The 26363-nt window shown below is 41.1% G+C and overlaps 1 protein-coding gene across 1 annotated transcript; it reads right to left on the reverse strand.

The window, feature by feature from the left end:
* Positions 1–4562: 4562 nt before the first annotated feature.
* LOC139479818 (uncharacterized) lies at positions 4563–14350 on the reverse strand. The gene is made up of 4 exons (XM_071262703.1): positions 13309–14350; positions 7230–7382; positions 6576–6719; positions 4563–6234 (listed from the first exon to the last, which is right to left on the reverse strand). The coding sequence occupies exons 1-4, from the start codon at positions 14150–14152 to the stop codon at positions 5588–5590; spliced, it is 1788 nt and encodes a 595-aa protein (XP_071118804.1). The 5' UTR covers positions 14153–14350; the 3' UTR covers positions 4563–5587.
* Between the last annotated feature and the right edge of the window lie 12013 nt (positions 14351–26363).

Below are 26363 nucleotides of genomic sequence, written 5' to 3' on the forward strand. Positions count from 1 at the left end.
AACAGTACGCAGATTGTCAGAATATTTCTGATTACCTACGTGACACATTTATATGTATACGATCCCTCAATCAACGAAAACCTTCTCTGGAAATCCCGCGTACTGTTGTCAGTGAACACGCCATTTTATAAAAGTCGGTCACCGGTAGTGATGTCATACGGAAGTAAACATTGTTGTACATATTTGGTAATTTCTTTGAGGTGTAAACTTTCAACTTGGCACCCAGCGTGTTCTTGGTTTTTGTCTAGTATGCATTTTCATCATCGCCTTGATAATCCACAGATATGACGAAAACCTTTTTTGTGTAGGGTCACATTATTTATGAGTAGTAAGCAGCACATAGGATGACGTCACTTATGACAGAGGTGTTACGTATTAATGCGCTACTGCAATCATGAGAATAGACAAAAATCATCGGTTCGATGCTAGAAAGGTGCGATTTTAGGATGTGTCAGAAACAGATTACTGCACTCATGCCTGTCAGATACCATTGATCTTACAACTCGTTGTTACAAAGCGTATCTAATTCGCTTTCGCTCGTTAGATACGTTTTGAAACAACTCGTTGTAAGATCAATGGTATCTGACAGACACTCGTGTAGTAATCTCTATGGCTCCCACAGGAGATATCGCTTGGGTGAGATCAAGCGATATCTATACTGTAGATATCGCTGCAATGAAATTGCAAGACAATGCTTTGCAGACCAGTGTGACGTCATTGGTTACCATGACATCACAATCAAATGACATCACTAATGGCTCTGCTACTGAAGCTGTTAGCAGTACTTTTTACACTTAAGACACTGCTTATTACTTTCTACAAACTGAAAAAGTTGGAAGAATGATGTTGGATGATAAATAAAATCTCACCCTCGTGTCTTTTGATATCAAATATATCAACACTCGTTGATAAAAGTGGGAATAAATCCTCGGCAAGCCTCGGAGTTTTCCCACTTTTATCAACTCGTGTTGATATATTTGATATCAAAAGATACTCGGGTGAGATTCTCTATTTTACACCGTTTTAGATTTATCCCATAGATGCGTACCATAAATTGGCACAACAATGAGAGCACGTAACACCGGAAAACCATGTCAACAAATCCATACTGAAGTTCGCAAATTTGTCATGTAATTACACTGTCTGGCTATAAAAAGTGTTCTTTGTATATCTGGAATTATGTTTGCAATTTATTTCATTAATTTTATTCAAAATTCCTTTTAATATTGTTTTAATTAATTTCGGTAAAATCGTGTGTGAAGCGATCAGCTGCTTCGCTTAGGGTTATGATTATTTTCAATATGTTTAGTAAAAGCTGGCGGGGGCGGGGGCGCGCGCTTTGTGGGTCGAATACGGTATCTCGGCTCGAACCGGCTATCACTCTCTCGTCTCAGAAAAATCTACAACCGATCCAACTGGCAACAAAGTGACGTCATACCGGTCGTAGTCTCTCGCACGAGGATACGGTCGGTGGAACGTGGGGAAATTGCACTCCACCAGTGATAGAAGTTATTTGACTTCGTGTCACGGCTATGAAGTAATATACAATGCAATTAGATGGACTAGATGCAATTTCTGTAGCCATACAAGGCATATTTAGCCATTATGCTACAAGAAGTAGTTTCGTGGAACAGACTCACGAATATAGGTGACGTCACACGAACTATCACGTTGCCAAATCGAAACAGGTGATTTAGAACGTGTTCACATTTTGTTTTTGCACACCCCACTCAGACACAGTATACATACCCCGAGCCGACCAGTCATTGTTCTAGCCCCTTAATGCCAAGCGCCAGGTAGGGTAACAACAAGTACCATCTTTTAACGTTTTTTTGTATGACACGGCCAGGGATCAAACCCCCGACCTTCCAATCTCCGAGTAGACGCTGCGTCAAACAGCTCGAATATTGCTGAGTGCGGCTTTAAACAACAAATAAACGTATTCAAAAACGATTAACATGTTGATGGCTTGGCAGAAGAGGATGTTTTGAAGAGTGCGACACCTTGTCTCAAACCGCTACATGTCGTCATCACACCGTTGCTAGAATATATTTCCAGGATCCGCTTAACCACTCTGCAAGCATCGATTAGTTAAATTAGTTGACATTATCTGTTACAGTAATGCAACAGGTGAAATCAATTTGACAGTAAACTGTAACAGGAGAAATTGGGATCTATTTTGGTATTAATTTGTTGCTTAGTGTAGTCTTAACATGTGTCCGTACTTGGATGTTTGAAAGATATTAGTACCTCTTAACATGTTGAGATGGTAATCCCCTTCGTCGTGGTTTCTTCAATGATATTATTGTTGTTGTTATATTTTGTTATTTACATATAAGTGGCATACCATGAATTGATGAACATCAGCCTATGCTGTTGGTAATAGGCGTCAAATGGATAGGGTGGCCAGGCTCGGTGACTTGGTTGATTGGGTGGAAATCGTACCCCGACGCCTGTGGATCGTTGGTCACAATATCAATCACTGGATTGTCTGGTCTGGACTCGGTTATTCACAGGATGTCGTCATATAGCTGGAGTACAGCACATGAACATTGGGTTTATTTCTGTATACTTTCCAAGTGTGTACTCCTAGGCACCGTTCAACAAAGCGATCTTAGCGTTACGACTATCGTAAGCCAGTGTTGGGCGTAAGTGTATGATGCAGTAGGGTGACTTTTGGGGTCTTGTCAAGACTTCAGTGTAGCTGAAAAGGTTCCATATCGACTTACGCTTTTACAGCTACACAAGTATTTGGGTCAGGACCACTTAGGCACAATTGTTGTCTTATGCCAACTGTAACCCAAAGGAAATATGAGCTATCCATTCGTATTTAATTTATGTATTTAATTGTCATGAACAATTTTGGCATTCATGAAAGGACACTGATGTGGCAAACAAACGTTTGTACAGTTGATGCACATCATGAGGATGTGTGGTTATCTGTGTTATTGGTCATGTACTCAGAGTGACATCAGAAAATAAAAAGTACCATGAAAAGTGTTTTTGTTTTCATGCATCGTGTATATGAATAACAACACCCTTTCCACAACTGATTAAAGATATATTACACGTTCATTGACCCTTGAAGATCCAGGTTAGATTTGGTCTTCAGCAGCCTATGCTTGTGAGAGACTAACGGGATTGGGTGGGCAGGTTCGCTGACTTGGTTGTTGCATGATGTGAATTACTGGATTGTCTGACTCTGGATTGCCAAATAGCTGGAATATTGCTAAGTGAGGCGTTAAACAAACAAACAAACAAACACAGTTATCAGTACAATTCAAGAAATATGGCGGGGACCTGTTAATAATCTAGCCTTGTCTAGATAATCCAGTGATTGATATTATGAGTAACGATTGACGCCTTCTGTGTCCAATGACACGTAATCACCAAGCCTGACTACCCCATCCATTTAGGCGCCTCATAGGACAATCATAGGTTGCTGGGAACCTATTCTGACCCGCATTCCCACACCGACTGTACACAGTTAATTTGGGGTTATTTACGAAACCCACTCTTCTCCCAATGTTTTTTTTCTCGATCACACTCATGAATACTCATCCAAACTGGTTAGTGTTCGTCAAATAATAAACAAGTGTCCTTTGGTTGAACCACGGGACGAATATTCGCCCCCAGACAATAGGACCAAGGAGTGACTCAATATAGATACGATAAGGAAGCATGGTCATTAAAGCCATGACTGAGGCCCGGAAGCTCATGTAGACAACAGGTCTGACTTTGAGTATCAACTCAAGCGTATCTTTTCTAACCATGACTGACCATCTCTTTCCAAATTGTCAAATGGCATATGTCCTGGTAAGATGAGACACTTATACACAAATAGAAATCACAAGTCTTCTCATTGGGATTTAATAATGATGAACAGTAGTGTTCCTGGAATATAATTGCTAAACGCGTCAGATAAATCCAAATAACATTTCTTTTTGTACATATGGACCGCCTCCGTGATCTAGTGGTAGAGCGGCCGCGCGAAGTGTTAAAAGATTCTAAAAGTGTCTCTACTTGTTGTTACCCAGTCTGGCGATGTCTGGGTTTTCATGCGAAACTGCGGGACACACGCACGCACGCACGCACGCACGCACGCAAGTGCAATAAACTTAGATGCGGCATTAAACCCCATTTCATTTCACGTGTGTACATATGGTATAAAGAATTTGATAAAAATCTAAAAACATCTGCACTTAATATCATTTGGGCTCCAAAAATGGGCTTTACATATTGTACCCATATGGGGAATCGAACCTTGGCCTTTAAAATCACTAGGATACCCAACCGCCCCTATAACATCTGAAGAATAAGAATAAAGCTTTGATCGTTACTCATGATGCTAACCACTGGATTGTCTGGTCTAGAGTCCATTATTTACAGATCGCCGTCATGTAGCTGAAATATTGCTGAGTGCGGCCTTAAACAACAAACAAACAAGACATGTACTATGCTCAAATCAGTCTATTTTAACCAATATTAGGACAACATTCCCCTCCGATGTGTTAATCGTAAAGTAACAAGGAAGAAGACTAACCTGACTTTCCTTTGGCTAATTCTTGTAAGTATTGGATCCACCCCTCAAATTTTGCAATTTAGACAAAACTGATATCAAAAGAACTATGATCCAGAAACTGCAGATTGTGTCGAGCCCGAAAGTGTCTAAACAAGCCTCCAGAAGTCTGGTCCTATTTTTAGTATTGCCACCAATATTGATCTTGGTGGCTTTTGGTATCTGTACAGATGTACATATGAGCAAACTGGGCTTTGGAATGATGTGTGTATGTGTAGGATATGGACAGGGATATGCGCGCTGGGCGAGTTCGAGGCCGTCAGATGCCTCCATTGCTCATTGATGCATAAACCGAAACAATTTAGTGTTCAGATGAAAAAATACATTTTATTTAAAAAACTGGTTTGAGATAAGTTTGCAACCTGGATTATTCATTGGTTATAATTGAAACATCCGAACACCAATATATGATAGAGATTTGCGGAGCAAAAAGTATCATCAGTATTTGTTAGAGACATGAATATAGCGATCTGCATGTCTCACTATACAGAATCAGTCAGGTTTTAATGTGTTTCAGAAAGAAAATAAGAAAATAAGAAAATATGATACACATAAGTAATTGGTAATGTGAAATGCTATTGGTAAGGGTCACTTGTTTATTTGTTCAATACGAACTGAACTCTCAAATAAAAAGTCTGCTTCCGGTGGTTTGCTCCTGTCTTATCAAGACTTTGGCAAGCCCTTGAATGAAAATAGGATGTCTAGGTACACAAAATTACAAAAGCCAGGCAGCCTGAAATGGGATATATCCTATTTCCACAAACAACCGAAAATTACCAGGAGTTTAAGATCCATTTGATTTTCTCATCAAAAGATTTGCCACTCGATCAAATTAAGTAGCTGTACAAGTTAATGTTACACCAATCAGAATTGAAAGCTGTACATTATCATGGTAATATTGTCTTCTATACAGTTGCAAGTACATAAATATATTTACACTGCTGAAATAGTCATTTTGGTTCAAATCCTTGTGTAACACTCTTTTTCCTGGCTCCTATAGGCTTAGCGTTACACCTCTAAAGTTTGTTCCAGTCTCTCTGAACTTTCGCGCATTGCATTAAACACATCATCATTACATGGTTCTGCGAAAAAGTCCTTCAGGTTCTTACTGCTCGATGGCTTCTTACTTTCTTCAGTTTCTACCACCAGATCAATCTTCTCCAAATCGTCCTTGGTTGGACCCTGTTTTACTTGCAAGTTATCCTGTATCTTAAAAACATCTTTTTCTGACTTTTCCCCACTTCGTTCCAGACTGAAAGATTCCGGACTGGATTCAAAAGCAGAATTTGCATAAGATATAGGCCTTGATGTTTTAGTGTCTGTCCCGCCATCTTCAATGGACCTGAACTTCCTTTTGGGCAGAGAGAGTTCAAGCCTTCGCCAGAATGTCTTGAGCTTATTCTCTTCTCCGTTCCGAGGCCACTCTATGTAGGTGATCGACTTTAGGATGCTGGTGAGGGTTCTGTCTGTGAGATGGTTCTGTTCACTGATGTCTTCCAGAAGGAGAGGGATGACCTTGTGTTTCTGCTTCAGCATCTCATTGTGTGCAACTTGGTACTCAAACCTGGTGAAGTCACTCTCCATGTATTTCGGGGACAGAACCAGAATCGTTCTCCGACTTTTCTCGATGGCCCATAGGATGTTGTTTGCTATAGCTGAAACACATACAGGAATGGCATAAAAATATGTTCTTCAAGAAGAGGTCAAGGTCATTCCAAGTATGAAACATACAAATAGAAAACGGGAGAATTCTTTTAAGTTCACTCATATTTCAGAGGACGTCTTAGAAAGGACAAGAATTTATTTAAAGTATTTGAGCCAGTACATTCTACGGGGATGAGATCATTTTCTGGAAAGTTGGCCATAATGTAGGAGTTTCAGATTTCATTTTCTAAAATTCTTAAAAGTTACTTGCTTGAAACGAAAAGAACCTTGAAAACTCAAGCTACGTTAACTGGATCCACGCACATTTACATGCTAACTACGTTTTACATACTTTCTCCTGGAACAAAATCTCTCTGATGTAAACACAGCTTGAAGCCCCGTTGTTTTTCCAGCTCGGGATACAAAGTCCTATAAACGAACGTCTCATCTTCTGGTGAGGACTTGTACGATATGAAGGCATCAAATTCCTTTCCATCTACAAATGACAAGTACACATATGCTACTTTTCGTATTCTGAGAATGCTGATGTTTTATCTGACGAGAGTAACAACATTCTTTACGACCATAGACAAAAAGGGGATGGACTCCACTGATGTCTCCTCGACTCAGTGAAAGCATCAGTAGTCATTTCTTCCATCACTTTCATATTCATTTTAATATTTATGTACTTAGTTCTGTTCGCCGTCACATCAGTGCCTACGCAGATAAATGATCTAGGTCTGAAACAGGGGACTATGATGATTAAGAATGACATGATTTTTGAAATTGGAATTTACAGTTCGGAATCATGTATGATCAGCGAATATAGAGACCTGTCAGATCCATAATCTTAATGCATGCGTACTACATCGCTGTCTCATATATTATAATCCAGATAATGACTTAATTATAATAATAATATTTTCATTATTATTCCAATTTTTCCCACTCTGCAATAATCATACACTGCTTTGTGGTGTCTCCCGTAGCAACTGACATTACTCACCATCATCCTCGTGAGGCTGGAAGTAGTATAGGACTCGCATGATGAAGATGTTCCTCTTCCTCATGAGGACATAGGCCACGAGGACAAGGGACCCGAGGACGGCCAATAGTGCAATTATACACCCAATCAGCCAGGATTTCCAGTTTCCGGTTACTATAGAACAAAATATAACATCAATGTGACAGACACTGAACAAACAAACTGTTAATCTAGTTATTAAGAATGGTCTTCCAGATCTGATGTACTACGGTTAAAACCAAGGATCATACTCAGGGCGAACCTGAAATTCAACCCCACGAACTCTTCAACACAAATTTCAGCGCCTTTTGCGACTGGGCCACCTATGGAAGATTAAGATATGAGATCGCCTGTTCTTGAAACGCATATAACCCACGGGACCATGGGCAACAGTTACTGTCGACGATTAGTTTGATCCAATTCAATGGCAAATCTGAGGAAAAGTGTCTTACTTATTGTGACGTCATAGATCCATGACTCGAGATGCACCATTTGTCTCGTGCAGGATTAGAGTGTAAAGTTTGGAAATCACGTGCAGCCTATCGTGATAAGAATAAAGACTCTCTGTGGTAACATTTGACTGATTGTTAGTTTTGTCATTAAGTGGTACACATTGGAAACATCTCATCTTAACCAACATACTCTTCTATATGTTTCTATGGTTCGCGTTTCTATTGGCGGTGAGTATATATTTAACCCTGAGATAAACAGAAACAGAAAGAAATAATGAATAACAATCGCACATACTAATGGATAAGATCGATATTTTTGTCACAGATGAACAAATATTACATCAATTAGAGTGAGTGAGTTGGGTTTAACGCCGCTTTTAACAGTATTCGAGTTATATCGCGGCGTGTCAGCTTAATGTGGGAGGAAAGCCCGAAATGATGCAGGTCTCAGACATTTACCACTTTGGTGAAACCCACGAGCACGGGTATGATGATGACAAACCTAGAAACATAATCGGGGCGAACCGGGATTCGAACCCACAATCACAGGTTTCTGGTTTCACAGGGACGCAACTCTGTTCAGCGAATCGCTGCGCCTTAGAGGACAGGGCCACCTGTGCCCCCACATAAATTAGAAATGACACCCAGTAGCGACCCGTAACCTGCAAATGGTTTAAGCTGCGAGATGAAATTGGTCGAGTACGTAAAGTGTCCCAAAGGACATCCCTCCCCCGCCTCTCCACCCCCACCCACCAACCCCCACTCCACACCCCCAATGATCTTGTTAACCAGAATGTCTACTTACAAATCAAATGATGACACATAACTAAAAACGACAAAACCCTTTCCATATTCATAAGACAACTCTGCTTATAGAAGAGTCGATTACACGATTCCTACTACATTATGAGCTTGTGTTTATGAAGCACTTGTGATGCTACTAGGTGTTCCCGAATGTGTTCCCCAGGGTTGGTTGGTTGGTTGTTGTTTAGTTTTTTTTGTTTAACGCCGCACTCTGCAATACTCCTGCTATATGAGGGCGGTCTGTAAATAATCGAGTCTGAAACAAACAATCCAGTGATTGATATCATGAGCATCGATCCTCGCAATGTGGGATCGATGAGATGCATCAACCAAGTCAGTGAGCCTGACCACCCGATCCCGTTTGTCGCCTTTTATTACAAGGACTAAACAGAGCCCAACCCAAGTATTCTTGCTACCTGTTGGTCTAGTTTAGCGATTCTACACCACGACAGTATAGGTGAAATTGAATATTTTTCTGTAATGAATGAATCCTGTACAAAGCCCATAGATAGTTGAAAACGCTTATTGCTATAATGTATTGACCACTGCAAGCAATCAAATCTACGGGTGTGGCCAGTGTGAATGTAACTACAATGAAGGAATACACTCCCAAACTCCCATTAGGTTTTAAATATTCAAGACATTATAATGATCACTGAAGCAAGTCGAGAAAACCTTGGTTATGTATGTCTTTTCAGCACAACACTGACATAAACGTTTTGTTAAGGCAACCTAAGACTCAAATTATTTACAGACCGCATAGCTGGAATATTGCTGTATTGATTGATGTATTGAGCAACGATCGACGCCGTCGGTGTCCGATGACGCGCAATCAACCAAGTCACCGAGCCTGATCACCCGATTGACTACTTCAACCAATCGAACCTACAATTGTCACTACAATGAAAGAATACACAACTCCCGTTAGTTTTTAAATATTCAAGACATGCCTTTCACTAAGATTATAATGATCACTGAAGCGAGTCGAGAAACACAATGGGCATTGACGTCAGTCTGTGACAAGGGCGGATGATCAGGTGAGCCCATATCCTCTCCATGTAATTTTCCGCTTCATGCCGGTGTCACGAAATATATTCGCCCCCAGAATAAAATCTCCCCCCGGCGAATTTATACCGGTACAGTTCCGCCCCTCTCGAAATAAAATCTCCCCCACCCTACGAAATAAAATCTCCCCCCAGAATATTTTCTCCCCCGGTCGTTTTATAAATACTTGCCATGCAGTTCAATGGTTGAGGGTCCCCACTTTTCCTTTCGTTTTTCATTATAATATTTATTTTAAGTTGTATATAACGCATGAACCCCTTCTCAGATTACTTTATCTCATTTCTACATGACGTGCTATTTTACTTCTCTGTGTTGTTTTTGTTTTCTCTTCAGTATCAGGTTATACTGTATCATTTTTACTATTTTGATATTTTGCAATATGTTGTGGACATCAGTTATGCAAATCAGTTTCGGTGTGTTTTTTTAACAAGGTGTTCTTCATTAAGATTCACTGCCAGCCCGATTGTAACAATTTTTTACATGTACACTTTGACGATGTTGTTTAATACAGGCTGGCGGTGGGTGTTTTTGAATCTATTCTACATGCTAATCTTTTCGGGAAGATGATACACATTTCTCTATATTTTGGGTTACTTTGCTTATATAATTTCCGATTATTATTCTTAGTTTTACTTTTTCTCTTCTGCTGTGGTGATATCCATCCGAATCTAGGACCTTTGCATAGTCCAGATTTAAAGATTATACATCTAAACGTACGCAGTCTTAAAGACAAAGTAGATTTAATCAGTGCTGACTTAGATAGTTATGATGTTGTATGTTTAACAGAAACCTGGTTGCAACATGATATTCTAGCCACTGATATTACACTGATACCATTTTCAAATCGTAGCCTGTATTAAGGAATATATTTTAGATCTTTAATCAGAGTATAACGGACAGCCTGAGCTGGAGGCGCGCGTGGATATGTTGACAGTTTTTACGTAGTTAGTGTTAAAACCGAATGTTTGCGAGGATTAATAAGATTTCTGAATTCTGTTACAACAGTAACCGTACATGTATTTGTTACATTAAGTCATTTCATTCAAATTAGTTTGGTATGATTAGTTACCAAATAAAATATGCTGAAATATCAATTCATTATGACCATATTTCATAATCTATTTTTTAAAGTAACCCTCCTTACATTAGGGATAACTATTTAAAGAATATAGTACTTAAAGACATTGAAACAAACCGAATAATCAGGGGAGAGACTTTATACTGAGGGGGGGCGCGAAATATATCCGCCCGGGGGAGATTATATTTCAGAACAGATTCTCCGGGGGAGAATCTGTACTGGTATAAAATCTCCGGGGGAGAGTTTATACCGGGACACCGGCTCACTTGAGTACTGTGTGGTGACAGTACAGCTCATTTACATCTCAGGTTAGTTAGTTGGTTGGTTGGTTGGTTGTTTAACGCCGCACTCAGCAATATTCCAGCTATAAATAATCGAGTCTGGACCAGACTATACAGTGATTGACTACATCATGCAATTGGGATCGATGACATGCATCAACCAAGTCAGCGAGCCTGACTACCCGATCCCGTTAGTCGCCTCTTACGACAAGCCTTGTCGCCTTTTACGGCAAGCATTGGTTGCCTGTATCTCAGGAAAACACCCACGGTGGTACATGAGATTCAATTACATACACTTTTCAGTTTGTACAAACTGACAGCATTTAACAGTAATAATGAAAACAGAATAAGTAGACACCAAATCATTTTACAGTAAAGTACGGTTATAACGAAGTCAAAGGGACAACTAATTTTAGTTCGTTATAACCGTAGTTCGTTATAAGCATATATACAGTATAACTACAGCAAATAGTCGGGACCACAAAAGTAAGTTCGTTATATCCGTCAGTTCGTTATAAGCGTGTTCGTTATAACCGTAGTTTACTGTACAATTGCATTATACACATGAGTAAGGAATTTAGTGAGACCTTTAAGATCCCTTCCACTGTTACACTATCTGACATAGGGATAAAGGTCACTTTCCTTACATGCTCCACACTGTTTACGCAGATTCATGCCCTGTCCCACAACATAACGGGACAATGGGTTCTAGCGGAAATCTGCCTCCGGCGCGTACTTGTACACCTCTCAGAGGGGATAGCAAGCAGTACGTTTGTTGACATTCTTATTGTCTCCGGGTACAGGGACCCTTGGGTTTGCGTTCGCGATCGTTTGGACGTTTGTCTATGCATGTCTGGTCAATACATACACGTCACCACGATCACATCAGTGGCTCCTCGTTTTGCGAGGTATGACTGAAACAATTTTGACATAGGATTTTAATATAGCTTCCTTATAGCCCAACAATTACATCAACGTTTTGTTAGGGCAGACCATGTACCGGTATATGGACACTGAGACATCGGAAAATAGTCGCCATAAACTTCCACTCTGAATAACTGCACCATACCTTCAGTACATTATAGATCCGGGATAGACTCCATGCTTGTCCTAAGTGGCTACGAACGGGATCGGGTGGTCAGGCTCGCTGACTTGGTTGATGCATGTCATCGTATCCCAACGGCGTAGATCGATGCTCATGATGTCCTTCATTGGATTCTCTCGTCCAGACTCGATTATTTACAGACCGTATAGATGGGTTACTGCCGAGAACGACGTTATCAGCACTATATATGACGGAGGTCTGTAAATAATCGAACCATGACCAGATAAATCAGTGATTGAAACAATGAGCAACGATCAACGGCGTCGGTATCCGTCAATGGCACGCACTCAACCAAATCACCGAGCCCGACCCGATCCATTAAGTCGACTCCTGTGAACAGCATAGGTTGTTGGGGACCTATTCCGACCCGGAACCCCGCCTGCTGTATTCGCGGGTTATGTGCCTAACCCGAACTGCTTTCAATGTTACTGTTTGTCGATCACACGCGTGAATACTCATCCGTACTCGCGCGTGTTGGTCTTATAATAGACAAGTGCCCTTTGCTTGAAACGCGAGACGAATAAGCCCACCCAGACAATAGGACAAGGGAGTCACTCAGTGTATATACTATATGGATAATTATGTAGTCATGAAGACGATGACGGAAGCGCGTAGAGATGTGTTTTCTGAAATAATATACTTATATTGTCAACAGACTTCAAGTATCCACACAAGCTTATCATTTCTAACCAAGCCCTTTGAGTCCGCTTTCTATTATAGATAACTGATGCACTTAAATGCCAAGTCGGATATAACCTCTTAAGGCGAGGCACTTGACAGTAACCTCATCGTGAACAGTCCTTGTGTAATTTTGTCCACTATGCCCCCAATGCTGACATTTGAAGGTAATCAGTTGCGCCGACCTGTTTGAAACATAAATAGTGGTGTATATGATTATACAGTAAAATACTTCCGAATACACGGTATGACTATTCCCTGTTCCGACGCTGGCTCCCTTTGAGTCTGGGACTGCTTCGAGGGACACGTAACAGGACCATCTTGGTTTTACTAAAAGAAAAGTCTATTTTACACCGAGGGACTTGCCGACTAGGCTCCTTGTCTATTTGGGACAGAACATTTTATTTGTGAGCGTATGTTTGTGTGTGTGTGTGTGTGTGTGCGTGCGTGCGTGCGTGCGTACGTGCGTGCGTGCGTGCGTGCGTGCGTGTGGAGGGGAAGGTGGAGGTAGGTAATGTCAAAGCGCACCCCCATCCCCACCAACCCCTCCCCAGGGTGTGAAATGGTCGGTCCCTATTCATTGCGTGTTTTGCCTCACCTGTAATAATGCGTGTTCTTTGGATTACTTCCGTGCAGGTGTCACCGGTGTAAGGTGAGACACAGTTGCAGAACTCAGGTTTGCTCTTGTCAAGGCGACTGCAATATCCATTGTCCCCACAGTCAAGGTTACATGGCCATTCGCAAAACTGACCAGTGAAACCTTTGTGACAGTCGCATCTTGTACCGTTACTTGTTATTAAACAGTCGCCATGGAAACAGAAATAACCGCTCTTACACATTGTTTGTGCAAATGCTGTTGCTCCGCTGATTGTAGTTTCCGCTTTCGAAGTAGATGACAGTGGCGTTTCACAAAACCGTCCAGTATATTCCTTAGTGCAAATGCAGGATGTACCACAGTCCGCACACGTTCCGGCATTAGTGCATGGGTTGTCATACAGACACATGTTCACGCTACACCCTGCATCGGTGCTTGACGGTGCCGTTTGATTCGTTGTAGGCGACGTGACAGTCAGGGTCGTCGAAGGGGCCGGCGTTTCGCAAAGATCCCCCATATACCCAGAAGGACACTTACATTTGGGTTCACAGGCTTTGTTTACACAGGTCCCTCCATTCTGACAGGTTGAGTTGACAGCGCACGGGTCGGTCTCACATGTGTCACAAAATTCCCCTGTGAACCCTGGCTTACAGACACAGTAGATGCCACATGTCGTCATGTTCGTCTTGCATGTCCCACCATTGTTACAAAATGAGCCAAAGAAACAAGGGCCCATTACATCACAGGATGGCTTGACTGGTGTCAGCTGCCTTTTCTCCCTTCCAGTTGCTGATGCATATGTGATGACACAACTCAACACACACAGCCACATCACCATAGCGGACATCTTCAACTAGGTAACTGTGACTGGTAAACTGCCTTAACCTCAGCAACACAAGGTACTGTCTCTCAACACACTGCCTCACTGACGCAAGTACCCGTTCCTGGGACAGTCTGACAACCTCTGTTAACCTGTCCTATGGCGACGAGTATGTTCAACACATAAACAACTATACGCTAAGGTCAGATGGCTGTCTCAGCAGCCTATTGGCTGCAGACGGTGTGATCATCCGAACGAACCCGGATCTACTTAGTCCGGCCGGTTTCCGCGCTTCAGTAAATCGGAACAGAGCGATCGTGACAACGAGTCTTTATTTATATAGCGGGGCTGCCTCAAGGGAATGACCCAGTTGCGGTTGTACGCTTAGTTGTTAGCCAATGCATCTTTGAAATATCCACAGTCCCAGTTTGTTTAATAAGTGGGAGGGGGTGAATGCATCGTCCTGTGTACTCAGTGAGTACTTCATGGCATATTTGTGTTCGCCAAATATATCCTCAAATAAAGAAGTAGTCGTGTTTGTTTCGATGGAATAAGATATCGTCATATCAATGTTTATGAATCAATCACTGGATTGTCTAATCCCGGCTCGATCATCAACAGACCGCCGTCATATTGCTGGAATATTGCTGAGTGCGACGTTAAACAATAAGCAAACAAAACTAACGGGGAAAACTTATCACCTATATGCGTATCACTGACTATCATGGGAAAAATAAATAAAGCAAAACGAAGGACGATTTGCAACATGAAAATAGACTGATGTCCATTGAACTTGAATTCCCCACGACAGTGTCAAGACATGTCCCCGGTGAACGTCATCTCAGGCTAATGTAGTGTGGTGTCAATTGTTAGATCACAAGTCAGTGTCCGATGTGACCACCAACAGGAGTGACACAAGCTTCACAGCGGCGCCTCATTGGCCGTACTGGACTCATACACGTCATAGCGCCATCAGTGCCCCTTGTATGCCCCCGCCCCGCCTTTTTTTTTGTCCAATCAGATTCCACCTCTCATATCATTTGCATTTGCTTCAAACAAAATGGTCGCAGAGTGCCACAGATCGATAATCAAGATCTATATTGTAATAAAACGGATCATACTTCGCGAAGTGTATCAAATCACATGAAAGAGTTACTGTGTGATGTTACGACGAACACTAAAATACCTAACAACAACGATTTGTGCAACTCCAGTTTCAAGCACTCCAAGTGCACGAAGCGGCTCATTTCCAGAGAGACATAACGTTTACGAGGTTTGGCCAGAGTTGCTTTTCACAGTTAAAACACCTCCGTGGTTTACTGTGTTTGTAGGGGCGGCCGGGTAGCCTAGTGGTTAAAGCGTTCGCTTGTCACGCCGAAGACCCGGTTTCGATTCCCGACATGGGTACAATGTGTGAAGCCCATTTCTGGTGTCCCCCGCCGTGATATTGCTGGAATATTGCTAAAAGCGGCGTAAAACCATACTCACTCACTCACTCACTACTTTGTTTCTATTGACTCTTCTTTGAACGTTCGACGAATATTTTACTATGGGATTTTATGCATGTAACGACCGGGGCTCATGTGCTATTTAAGGGTCATCATGTGTAATAGTGGCAGTGTTTGTACATGTGATTATCATGCATGACTCTGAAAAATCCATAATAATATTATTTTAATTGGATTTTTAATGGTGCACGGGGATTTTCATTTCCTCTAGTAGTAGTAGTAGTGAGGTAAGGAGAAATGGGGTTTAATGTCGCGTTCAAGATTATTGCACTTGCAATGTATATAGCAACGTGCATGCCAAGACTAATGTCGATTAATAGTGCCAGTCAACTGAGATACCATGCCGCAGTTTAACATGAATACCCCACTCAGACACAGTATACTGTCTCCGAGTCGACCAGTCCTTATTTCAGCCCCTAAAAGCCGAGCGCCAGACAGGGTTACAACTTTAGGGTAGCAAGTACCATCGTTTAACGTGGTTTGGTATGACGTCACCGGGGATCGAACGCCCGACCTTCCGCTCTGCGGGCAGAGGCCGTCAGTAGTTTTGAGGTTTAATGAAACATGTTGATCTGTGGTATCAAATACTCACTAACACCCTCAAATCTGAAAACAAATAATGTTATCTCCAAACTGAAACATTTCAAACCTATTCTCATGCAGAACGTAGTGGCGATACAGAAGCTATGCCCGATGACCACACACCCCACACACCTAAAGCCACAACCACGCACACCACGCCTACGCTCAGTGTTCACCCACGCCTATTCATTATCCTATGAAATCGATATATCTCCGAAACTGATATAATCTCAAACATATCAAATTCCACTCGCGTGCTGTCATGACAAATTACGTGTAATGTTAGTTAGTTGCAATCTAGCGATGGTTTAGCAGTAGGGTTGGTGGTAAGCTTGAAGTCATTTTTATATTAATAATAGTTGTTTAGTATTTGAGAATCAGTTTGAAATGTGTAGATATAGGAGAAATAATATAGCAAACCTAATTTATTATGCAGTAATGACTCACACAGGAGATATCGCTTGTGTGATATCATATTTAGTCACTAGAGTAGATATTGCTTTCCACATCACCCAATGATCGATGGGAATAGTCTTCAGCTTGACGTTTGAATGTTTAAATCTAACACAGATATTACTACTGTAGAAAATGAACACACGTAAATAAGTTGAAATAGATGTTGTATAGTTACAGGTAGCCGCACCAGAAAACTGTTTTAATAGAATTAAGAAAGTGTATGTAGATATATTCTTGCGAGGTTATGCGCCTTAAAACAATTTTAAGAAAGTCTCACAAATCCTCGCGGTTGTAAAATCACTACAGTGATGTTCAAAGTTAAGTGTCTAAACAGATATGATTTTTTATTTATCGAACTTGTCAGCATATTTTAGCTCTTAAGTCTTTTGGTATGCGAAGTCGATGCATATTTCAGCAATTTGGTCTTTGGTGAGTGAACTTGATGTATTGATCAGCTATTTGGTCTTTTGGTGTGCAAACTTTAAGCATCTTAGGTTTGTTTTCATTGGAAGGCCTGACAGTGTACATGAAATAGACCGTTACACTGTGGCTAGTCATGCAGGGCAAGTGAAAGGTATTGTTTCTTCCTCAAAGAAAGTCATCGAGTCGTACAAGTAACTCTATTCTGAGTACGTCACTATGGAACGTTCTATCTGCCCAGATCAGCAGCACATCACATTGATAAAACATCTCTCAGACTTACTGAGTGAACAGTGTAATACGCCTTGTGTTTTGCTGGAGTCTAATGCCCAGTGTTAAATAATCAAATGTATGCACCAACGGTTTTCTCAACCACTACCTTCAACCTTGAAATAAAGTGGTGGTGTCGCTTGATTATCACTTTACCAATCGACTGAAAGGATTAGTGGTTAACGGTACAATGATCTGTTGGCTGTAACCGATTTAACCGAGTATTACCGAGCCCTCATTGTCCGAGTGTAACAGTCAATCGGCAGCATTGGGATGCCATGTGAACTCCAAAAACCAGACATTTTTAAAAAATAAACAAAAAAACTAAGAGCCCAAACATGTTTTCTTTAAAAAAAACATGTTGCAACTATGTATTTTTCGTAGCAGGCCAATTTATTTAACATCACTCTGGAGCAAAATTATTTTTTTAAAGAATTTTCTGGGACGTTTTTTCCCCGATAAAATCCTAGGCTACCCGTCACGTGGATATAACACGTGAACTGTATGATTCTGTATTGCCCCGAGCTGTCGGGCTGTACACTCGGCTTGCCCTCATTTCGCCTACACCTCATTTCGCCTACAATAATTCAATAATTGCCTCACCCCTATTATATGAATGGGCATTGTCCATCTCAGGCTGTTAACTAATCCAAGCTCTAATCTAATCCAAGCGGCATAGAGGTTCAAAGTGAAGTTTTTACAACCTATGACAACTTCTCACAACTCTTGTTTGACTTGGTCATTCTGTTAATCCTTAGTTGGTGACTGAGCAAGGACCTGATGATCAACAGATTGGTGATTTTAACGACTATGTCACCAGCACATGGGTAGATGACGACGCTAGATTCCCCTGCCATATTTGGAACCAGCACGACAACACCGGTCCCCAGTCCAACAACCATCTGGAAGGGTTCCACTGTGGACTGAAAAAGAGAATGCCCCGATCTCACCCTAACATCTATCAGTTCTTGAAGGAGATCAAGAAGATTGAAAAGGAAGACAACCGCTTCAGGAAACAAATTGATCTTGGAGGATCATGCAGACCCCGAGCTCATGTTGACAGACAAAGGGACGAAAGAATTGAAAGACTTAAGACACAGATTCTTAGTGGAAGAAAACTGTAATGCAATTTCTTGATGCCGTCGGATATGTACTAAAGCTACAGTAATCATGAGTCATTATTATTATTACTGCATAATGTAAATATCAGCTATTAAACAATGTATGAAGCTTCAAGATTGTCTTGTCTGTTTAACTGTAATGCAATTTCTTGATGCCGTCGGATATGTACTAAAGCTACAGTAATCATGAGTCATTATTATTATTACTGCATAATGTAAATATCAGCTATTAAACATTGTATGAAGCTTCAAGATTGTCTTGTCTGTTTAACTGTAATGCAATTTCTTGATGCCGTCGGATATGTACTAAAGCTACAGTAATCATGAGTCATAATTATTATTACTGCATAATGTAAATATCAGCTATTAAACAATGTATGAAGCTTCAAGATTGTCTTGTCTGTTTAACTGTAATGCAATTTCTTGATGCCGTCGGATATGTACTAAAGCTACAGTAATCATGAGTCATTATTATTATTACTGCATAATGTAAATATCAGCTATTAAACATTGTATGAAGCTTCAAGATTGTCTTGTCTGTTTAACTGTAATGCAATTTCTTGATGCCGTCGGATATGTACTAAAGCTACAGTAATCATGAGTCATTATTATTATTACTGCATAATGTAAATATCAGCTATTAAACAATGTATGAAGCTTCAAGATTGTCTTGTCTGTTTAACTGTAATGCAATTTCTTGATGCCGTTGGATATGTACTAAAGCTACAGTAATCATGAGTCATTATTATTATTACTGCATAATGTATATATCAGCTATTAAACAATGTATGAAGCTTCAAGAATGTCTTGTCTGTTTAACCTTATTTTGGGTCAGTTCATTATTTTAGAGGTAACACAGCACTTGACTTATGTGCAGTCAACTGTAAATTTGTTTTGATAAGGGTGTAGGCGAAATGAGGTGTAGGCGAAATGAGGACAGGCCGTACACTGACATCAAGATCAACCCTCCACCTCAGCATAGCATGGACCAGTATCAGTAAAGTTGTAGGATCCATTACATCTATACATCCGGTTCAGTTGCAAGGTCGTTTTTCTCATTACCTACAATTGCTGATACTGTCTAACGATTCGTAAGCGTTAATACAATAATCTACCACCGATATTCCTCTGCTGGAAAAAAATAAAAGTTAAAACAACAAACAGACAAGCAAACAAACAAACAAGATGTCATCTTCCCGAGGCAAGAGAGTTAACTGACAATAAAAGTCCCATCGGGACCTATCAGCCTAGTAACGTTCTGAAAACGTTCTGTGATGTTTCGGTGAAATCATTTTTTCAAGTGTATGCTTTCTTTTGCGAGGCAGTTTCTAAAAAATCAAATGTGTCATACATCATACACTCAAAATTGATTTTGTTTTTGATATTGTTCCTGTCTTCCCCCTTTCAGAGTAAATGAACTCGTTTGAGACTCATCAATGTTCCAGCTATATGACGGCGGTCTGTAAATAATCGAGTCTGGACAAGACAATCCAGTGATTGACATCATGAGCATCGATCTATGCAATTGGGATACGATGACATGCATCTTCCAATTGAGCGACCCTGACCACCCGACCTCGTTAGTCGCCTCTTACGACAAACATAGTCGCCTTTTACGGCAAGTATGGGTTGCTGAAGACCTATTCTACCCCGGAATCTTCACGGGTCTGTAAAAAGTGGTAAGGAACACTTGATCATTGCCATGTCTTCTTCATAATGTAATCCACGTCTATCGCCCACTTGTTAACACATGCAGTCCTAAACATGTATCTGGTGGCTGGTATAGAGTCGATAATAATCGAACTACATGTATGCTTTTTCAAAGTGCGTTGGTATATTTCAAGTTCTGGTTTACTTCAAACAGAGGACTTTCCTGTAAGATCTTTTTTAACTGCAGCACACACACAAAACATTCAGGATGAAGATGAACACGACACAGATGGGGCAGAGGAGGATGCAGAGGACATGGAACCTGACACAGATTTCCACACAGGAAACAAGTCATCTTGCGTGAATCGGTTTCATGACACTGGCCACCTTCCCGCCCACTCAGATTATCTAGCTCCGGAGAGAAGCTGTCTATTGTTTGGTAATCGAGGTGTCATCTCAACACGGCAACTCGCAAAAATATCTCGTCGCAGTATTGTCTTTGGTGTGGTATTCGCAATATTTTAACGGCGCAGAAATAAAGCTGTTTACAGTATTCAGACCCGGATGTTCACGGTTTGAGTGGGACTAGTGGCAGTAGGTACATTCCGGCAATTACGACCTCATACATGTAACCGAGCTCAAACAGGCTTTCCGCGTGACAAATCATAGTCGAACGTACTGCGTTATGTTGAAGTTAATGGGTCTGCTCACAGTTATTGACATATAAGTTTGATATTTCCTTATGACGCACAGTTTCAACCGAGCGAATAACAGACAGCCAAGGAGGGGTATTCACACACCACATCCGGGTCGCACGAAGGTAAACCTATACACAGCCTTACACACACACGCACGCACGCAAGCACGCACACACCGACACACGGACGCACACACACCGACAAACCGACGTACACACACACACACCGCATTGTTACGTGCATGATACATGTTGTCTTCGGAGTATAATGCCTAATTAATAGCTCTGTAATTTTTGCTGTGCTGTGCTGTGCTGTGCTGTGCTGTGCTGTGCTGTATTTCCTCCAACATGCGTCATTGAGATCATCAGGACACAGGTCTTATATCAATTATACATGTTATTTTTTTACTATCTTTAGAGGCGGTAGGGTAGCATAGTGGTTAAAGCGTTCGCTCGTCATGCCGAAGACCCGGGTCCGATTCCCGACATGGATACATTGTGTGAAGCCCATTTCTGGTGTCCCCCACCGTGATTGTGCTGGCATATTGCGAATAGCGGCGTAAAACAATACTCACTCACACTAACTATCTTTGATACTGTACACCTGTAATAGCGTCAGGAGTTGTCACATATATTATAAACCATGCTTCATTATGTATCATATCACAGTGTAATAACTAATAGATAACTATGGGGATTAACTCGGCTGCAAACCAATGGTTCGGGCATCACGCTAAAGAACTGGCTTCAATTCCCCCTGGCTCCTTGGTGATGTATTACTAGACTAATGTTATTATTTATATAAGATAGCTACGCGATAAGTCGCAAAGAACAATGAAGAATGAAACGTGGTTTATTTCACGATAAGCCATAGTTTTATCATTTCAGGAGATTCGAACATGCGTAACCTGATGATGTCGTATATTGGACGACATTGTTTTTGAGAGGGGAGTGTCTAATGAGTTTCTCATAGACGTAGCTGGACAACATAGATGAACGCGATGGCGGAACGATCCCATCCAAAAGCAGGAGAGGATTGAGGATTGTGAGAATATGCTGGAAATACCCACCTGGTCATAAAATGGACTTGTCCGACTTTGCCGAGATTGGATTCTATTGAACGAGTCATCATTATTTAAATACGGGTAAATATTTTTGAACCTTGTACATTTTATCATCATCCTAGGGTCTGTACGTACATATAAGAAATAAACGACTCGTGGTCGTTGTGTATAGTACAATAAAACACTGCAGGGAGAATAAACCATGAGGGGCGTAGTCCTGCAGGGTTTTATTGTGCGATAGATAACTCCCACTCGTCGTTTATTTCTTAATGAGGTATTTATCTATAACCATTGACCTCTATATGTTTTGCCTTCTGAACGTAAAAACAGTGTGCACACTTTGTGTAAATCTGAGTCGTTGTATTGTCATGGAGATCCTGCCTAAACAAAATCACATACCCAACAAGCTGATTCATCAGTGGATTACAACACTTCAGAAAGTATTAGCGTTTATTCCCTATTCAGTATAAGCGCACGCATACACACTCACGAGCGAACTTAATTATACACACGCGCGCGAGAGAGAGCGAACACACAGTCACTCACGCGCGGGCACACACATACACAGACACTCACGCGCGAGCACACACATACACAGACACTCGCCCGAGAGCACACAGACGCTTGTACACACCACTGCTGTATGTCACACTTACAGCCATATAACTTCCCATCACTGTACCCATGGCACGTCACAAACATAATCTGTCTTCGGTATTGTCATTCTAAAACACTTATTTAAAATAGTACCATGACACTGTAGCTCACTTGAATATGTAGTCAACAGTCACAGTAAAAAGGTTGGCGTCCGCATTGATATTCAAATATTTTTTGAGGGCCAAAGTATTAACCAATGTGAAATAAGAACTACCTGCATCTGCAAGAATGAGTGTGAGTGAGTGTGGTTTTACGCCGCTTTTAGCAATTTCTCAAGAATATCTCGGCGGGGAGCACCAGAAATGGGTTTCACACATTTTACTCATGTGGGGAATCGAATCCTGGTCTTAGGCGTGGCGACCGAACGCCTTAACCTCCAGGCTTCCTTAACCTACGGAAGCCTTTTAGGGCCATTTGATTTTGATTTTTTTCGATACTATCTTGAAATTTCAACTAAGTATCAGATAATAACTTGAAATTTCAACTTAGTATCCTGAAATTTCAAGATGATTATCTTGAAATTTCAACTTAGTATGTATCTTGAAATTTCAACTTAGTATCCTGAAATGTCAAGATACATAATTTGAAATTTCAAGATATGAAATTATGGAAGATTGTTGCAATAACCAACATGGTTTTTGATTACACAAACTCTGAGCCATACCACTTTCCCATCTGTTTCACACACACAAAAATCTTAATGAATGAACAAACAATGATGTCATCATAGTAAAACATAATGCCAGAATTCCGCTTCCCTTGTCTGTCAGTTAAAGAAGAGGAGGAGAAACGCATTTTGAGAAGAAATAAGAGCATTACAGTACAGTTTACGGTGAAATGATGAACAGTAGCCATAAATGTTTATTCCTTTTAACGACCATAGGGGAAATCATGTTCCAGACCCTTGAGAAACAAGCAGGAAAAGTTTCAGCATCATCGGTCCAGAGATACAGATGTCGACGACGACGAAGGACGCCGAGCAAGGTGGGTTAATTAATGAGCATATGATACAAATGCTTCTGTGGCTGCACACGTCGAAATAATAGCACAACTTGACGTGCACAATAGATCACTTAGCCAGTCATCAGGTATACATAACATTAAGGAAGTGTTTTATTGTTAGGTGATAAAGATTGAGCTCACTAACAGGACGTGAATGGCATTGATAAATTGAGCAGCTGCTATATTGAGATGGAAATGAGGCTATTAATAACAAAAATATAGGCAAAGCTATGCAATAAATTCATTAAGGCTCCGCGCGTGTTCCAGATTTCACAAAAACAGAATCAGAAAAGGAGTCATAGACTCCTGTCATTGCTCATTGTAATTTCAAACAGTTGCAGCTGTTAAATCCTTAACAAAGTGCAAGGCATGAATAAGAGGCCTTATCATACCCCTATGATGAGATCTGATTGGTCCACGTGATTTTGATAAAATACTCTGTATCCGGCATGGAGGGAAATACATTTTTCTGCGGGTGAATAAATCCCATTTACCCCGCTTTTAAGCAGAAAACCGCAGGCGTTTTCCGAGTCAGTGAAAGTAACGTGACATAGCACAAGCTCAATGTCCCCGCCCTGTAGCCGGGGAAGTATACGGGAAAGGTTAATTTTATAGCACTTATGTCGACATGTTGGTTTATTTGAAATTTCAAGCCACGCAGTTACCGAAACGAAACATACAAATCATATGCGTGAAATGTTGATGCTATCCTTTCCAGCTATTATGTATAATTCAAAATCGTCTGTATGTAGTTAATTGATGCATCTGACCGTTTCTGGTCATTAGCTGACATCATTAAACCATTCATGTGTAATCCGATGTCCTATTTGCCTCAAGGACTAATTTTCTGATTTGCACGGTGTATACAAAAGAGGAACTGTACTCCGGACATCGTAAATAAGAGCATAATATAAAATATGTTCTGGGCCCTGTTCCACAAAGCGATCTTAGGGCTAAGTTGATTGTAACTCACTAAGTACGCGATCTTAAATTTTTGTTACGATCGGCCGCCCGTTCCACAAAGCAATCTTAACTAAGAGAGTTGTAAGTTAAGATCAAAATGCTAAGTTGCTCCGGACCAACTTAGGATCGCTAAAATCGATCTTAAATATTGTCCCATAACAACAAAGATGGCGTATGTTGACTTATTATTATATCAGATAACATTCTGACAGTCCACAGCTCACTTACTTGTTAGCGATGTCCTCCCATATGCTGCCTTTCAGCTTATTGGTGACGGTAGAGCTGAATGAGGAATTCAGTGTCGTGTGGTGAACAGCCACCTCATCAACAAGGACAGCGATCTCGCTTGCTGAAAAATTGCTGCGACGAACGTGTTTGACGCCGACAGAGGTCTGCGATTCAGCCATATTTCGACAATGCGTCGTCTGCTAAACATGACCAAGGGAGGCCACTCTTAGGGAAACTTTCGTATCTTCATGGCTGAAGATTCCGATCTTTATTAAGATCGGCTACTTAAGAACTTGTAAAGTTACAATCGCCCTAAGATAGCTTTGTGGAACGGGCGTAAACTTTAGCTAAAACGATTTTATAATCGACGTAAGTCTCTAAGATTGATTGTAGTTACGATCGCTTTGTGAAACGGGACCCTGAATATGCTTAGCCAGTAGTGGTCCGCTGTTTGACCGTTGATGCTGATGTGCAGTTAGATAGGACTAGCTATTGTGTGGATACACCTGTTGCTTCAGCTATGATGGAGAGAGACACAGACACGGCAAGTCATCTCAACAGTGCTGGCTGCTACCATGACCGGAGGCGTGGTTATTCAAGGACGACAGTATCGCCTAGTGGCTTAACACGGACGGAAAGCGTTTGTAGATCATATCCTACGTATGACACATAATCCCAGATCTCCCCGTCACATATGCTGCTTCAGAATCAGAATGATGATTTGCATCAGGTCCCGGAACCTGTTTACAGCGTGATGTCTCTCCAGTATCTGAAGACCCTGACCCTGCTAAAGTCGGGATTCGGCATCTTGTGACGTTACAAATATGACTCCCATTGCGTTGAACTGTAGTACTATTTCTCAAGCAGGGTCACTAGTCATCTTGTGTGATCAATGCGCAGCCTGGCCGCGTCTGTTAGGGATAAATATCAATTATTTAATTCTTTTTATTGCAATATGATTTATCAGGTTGAAAAATGGATTTTAAAGTCTGAAAATCTTCTGGACTGTTTGCAACTTATGAATTTTCTGTCGTTTTTTCTTAGTCGCGAACTGTCACCAATATTGGTTGCATAACAAGGGGGCATGGGTGGCCCAGTCGTCTAAGGCGCTGCGGTTCGCTATGCAAAGTTGCTCTCTTGGGTACGCCAGAAATCTATGATTGTGGGTTCGAATACCGGTTCGCCCCGATTATGTTTCTAGGTTTGTCAGCACCATACCCGTGCTCGTGTGTTTCACCGAAGTGGTAAACGTCTGAGACCTGCATCACTTCGGGCTTTCCTCCCACATTAAGCTAACACGCCGTGATATAACTGGAATAATGTTAAAGCGGCGTTAAACCCAACATAAGGAGAAAGAAGGCTGCATTACAATAGCACAATCATACATAACCCTGTTACATGAGGCCATTTTATTTTATAATGGCGCAAACAATTGTGATTTCCTGCACGTTGACACTGAAGTAAAACATAAATATATACACGTGCGAACTGGTAACTGGAGAACCAGGCACACCAAGCAAGCATGTATCCAGATGTGTTCAGAATCCGATTGTCTGCTGGAAATGTCAGTAAATATTCCCCAACGGGAACACAAAATTTCAAAATCCATGTTAATGCAAT

This window comes from Haliotis cracherodii, unplaced genomic scaffold (assembly GCF_022045235.1).
Source record: "Haliotis cracherodii isolate W230 unplaced genomic scaffold, xgHalCrac1.p SCAF_4, whole genome shotgun sequence".
NCBI lineage: Eukaryota > Metazoa > Mollusca > Gastropoda > Lepetellida > Haliotidae > Haliotis > Haliotis cracherodii.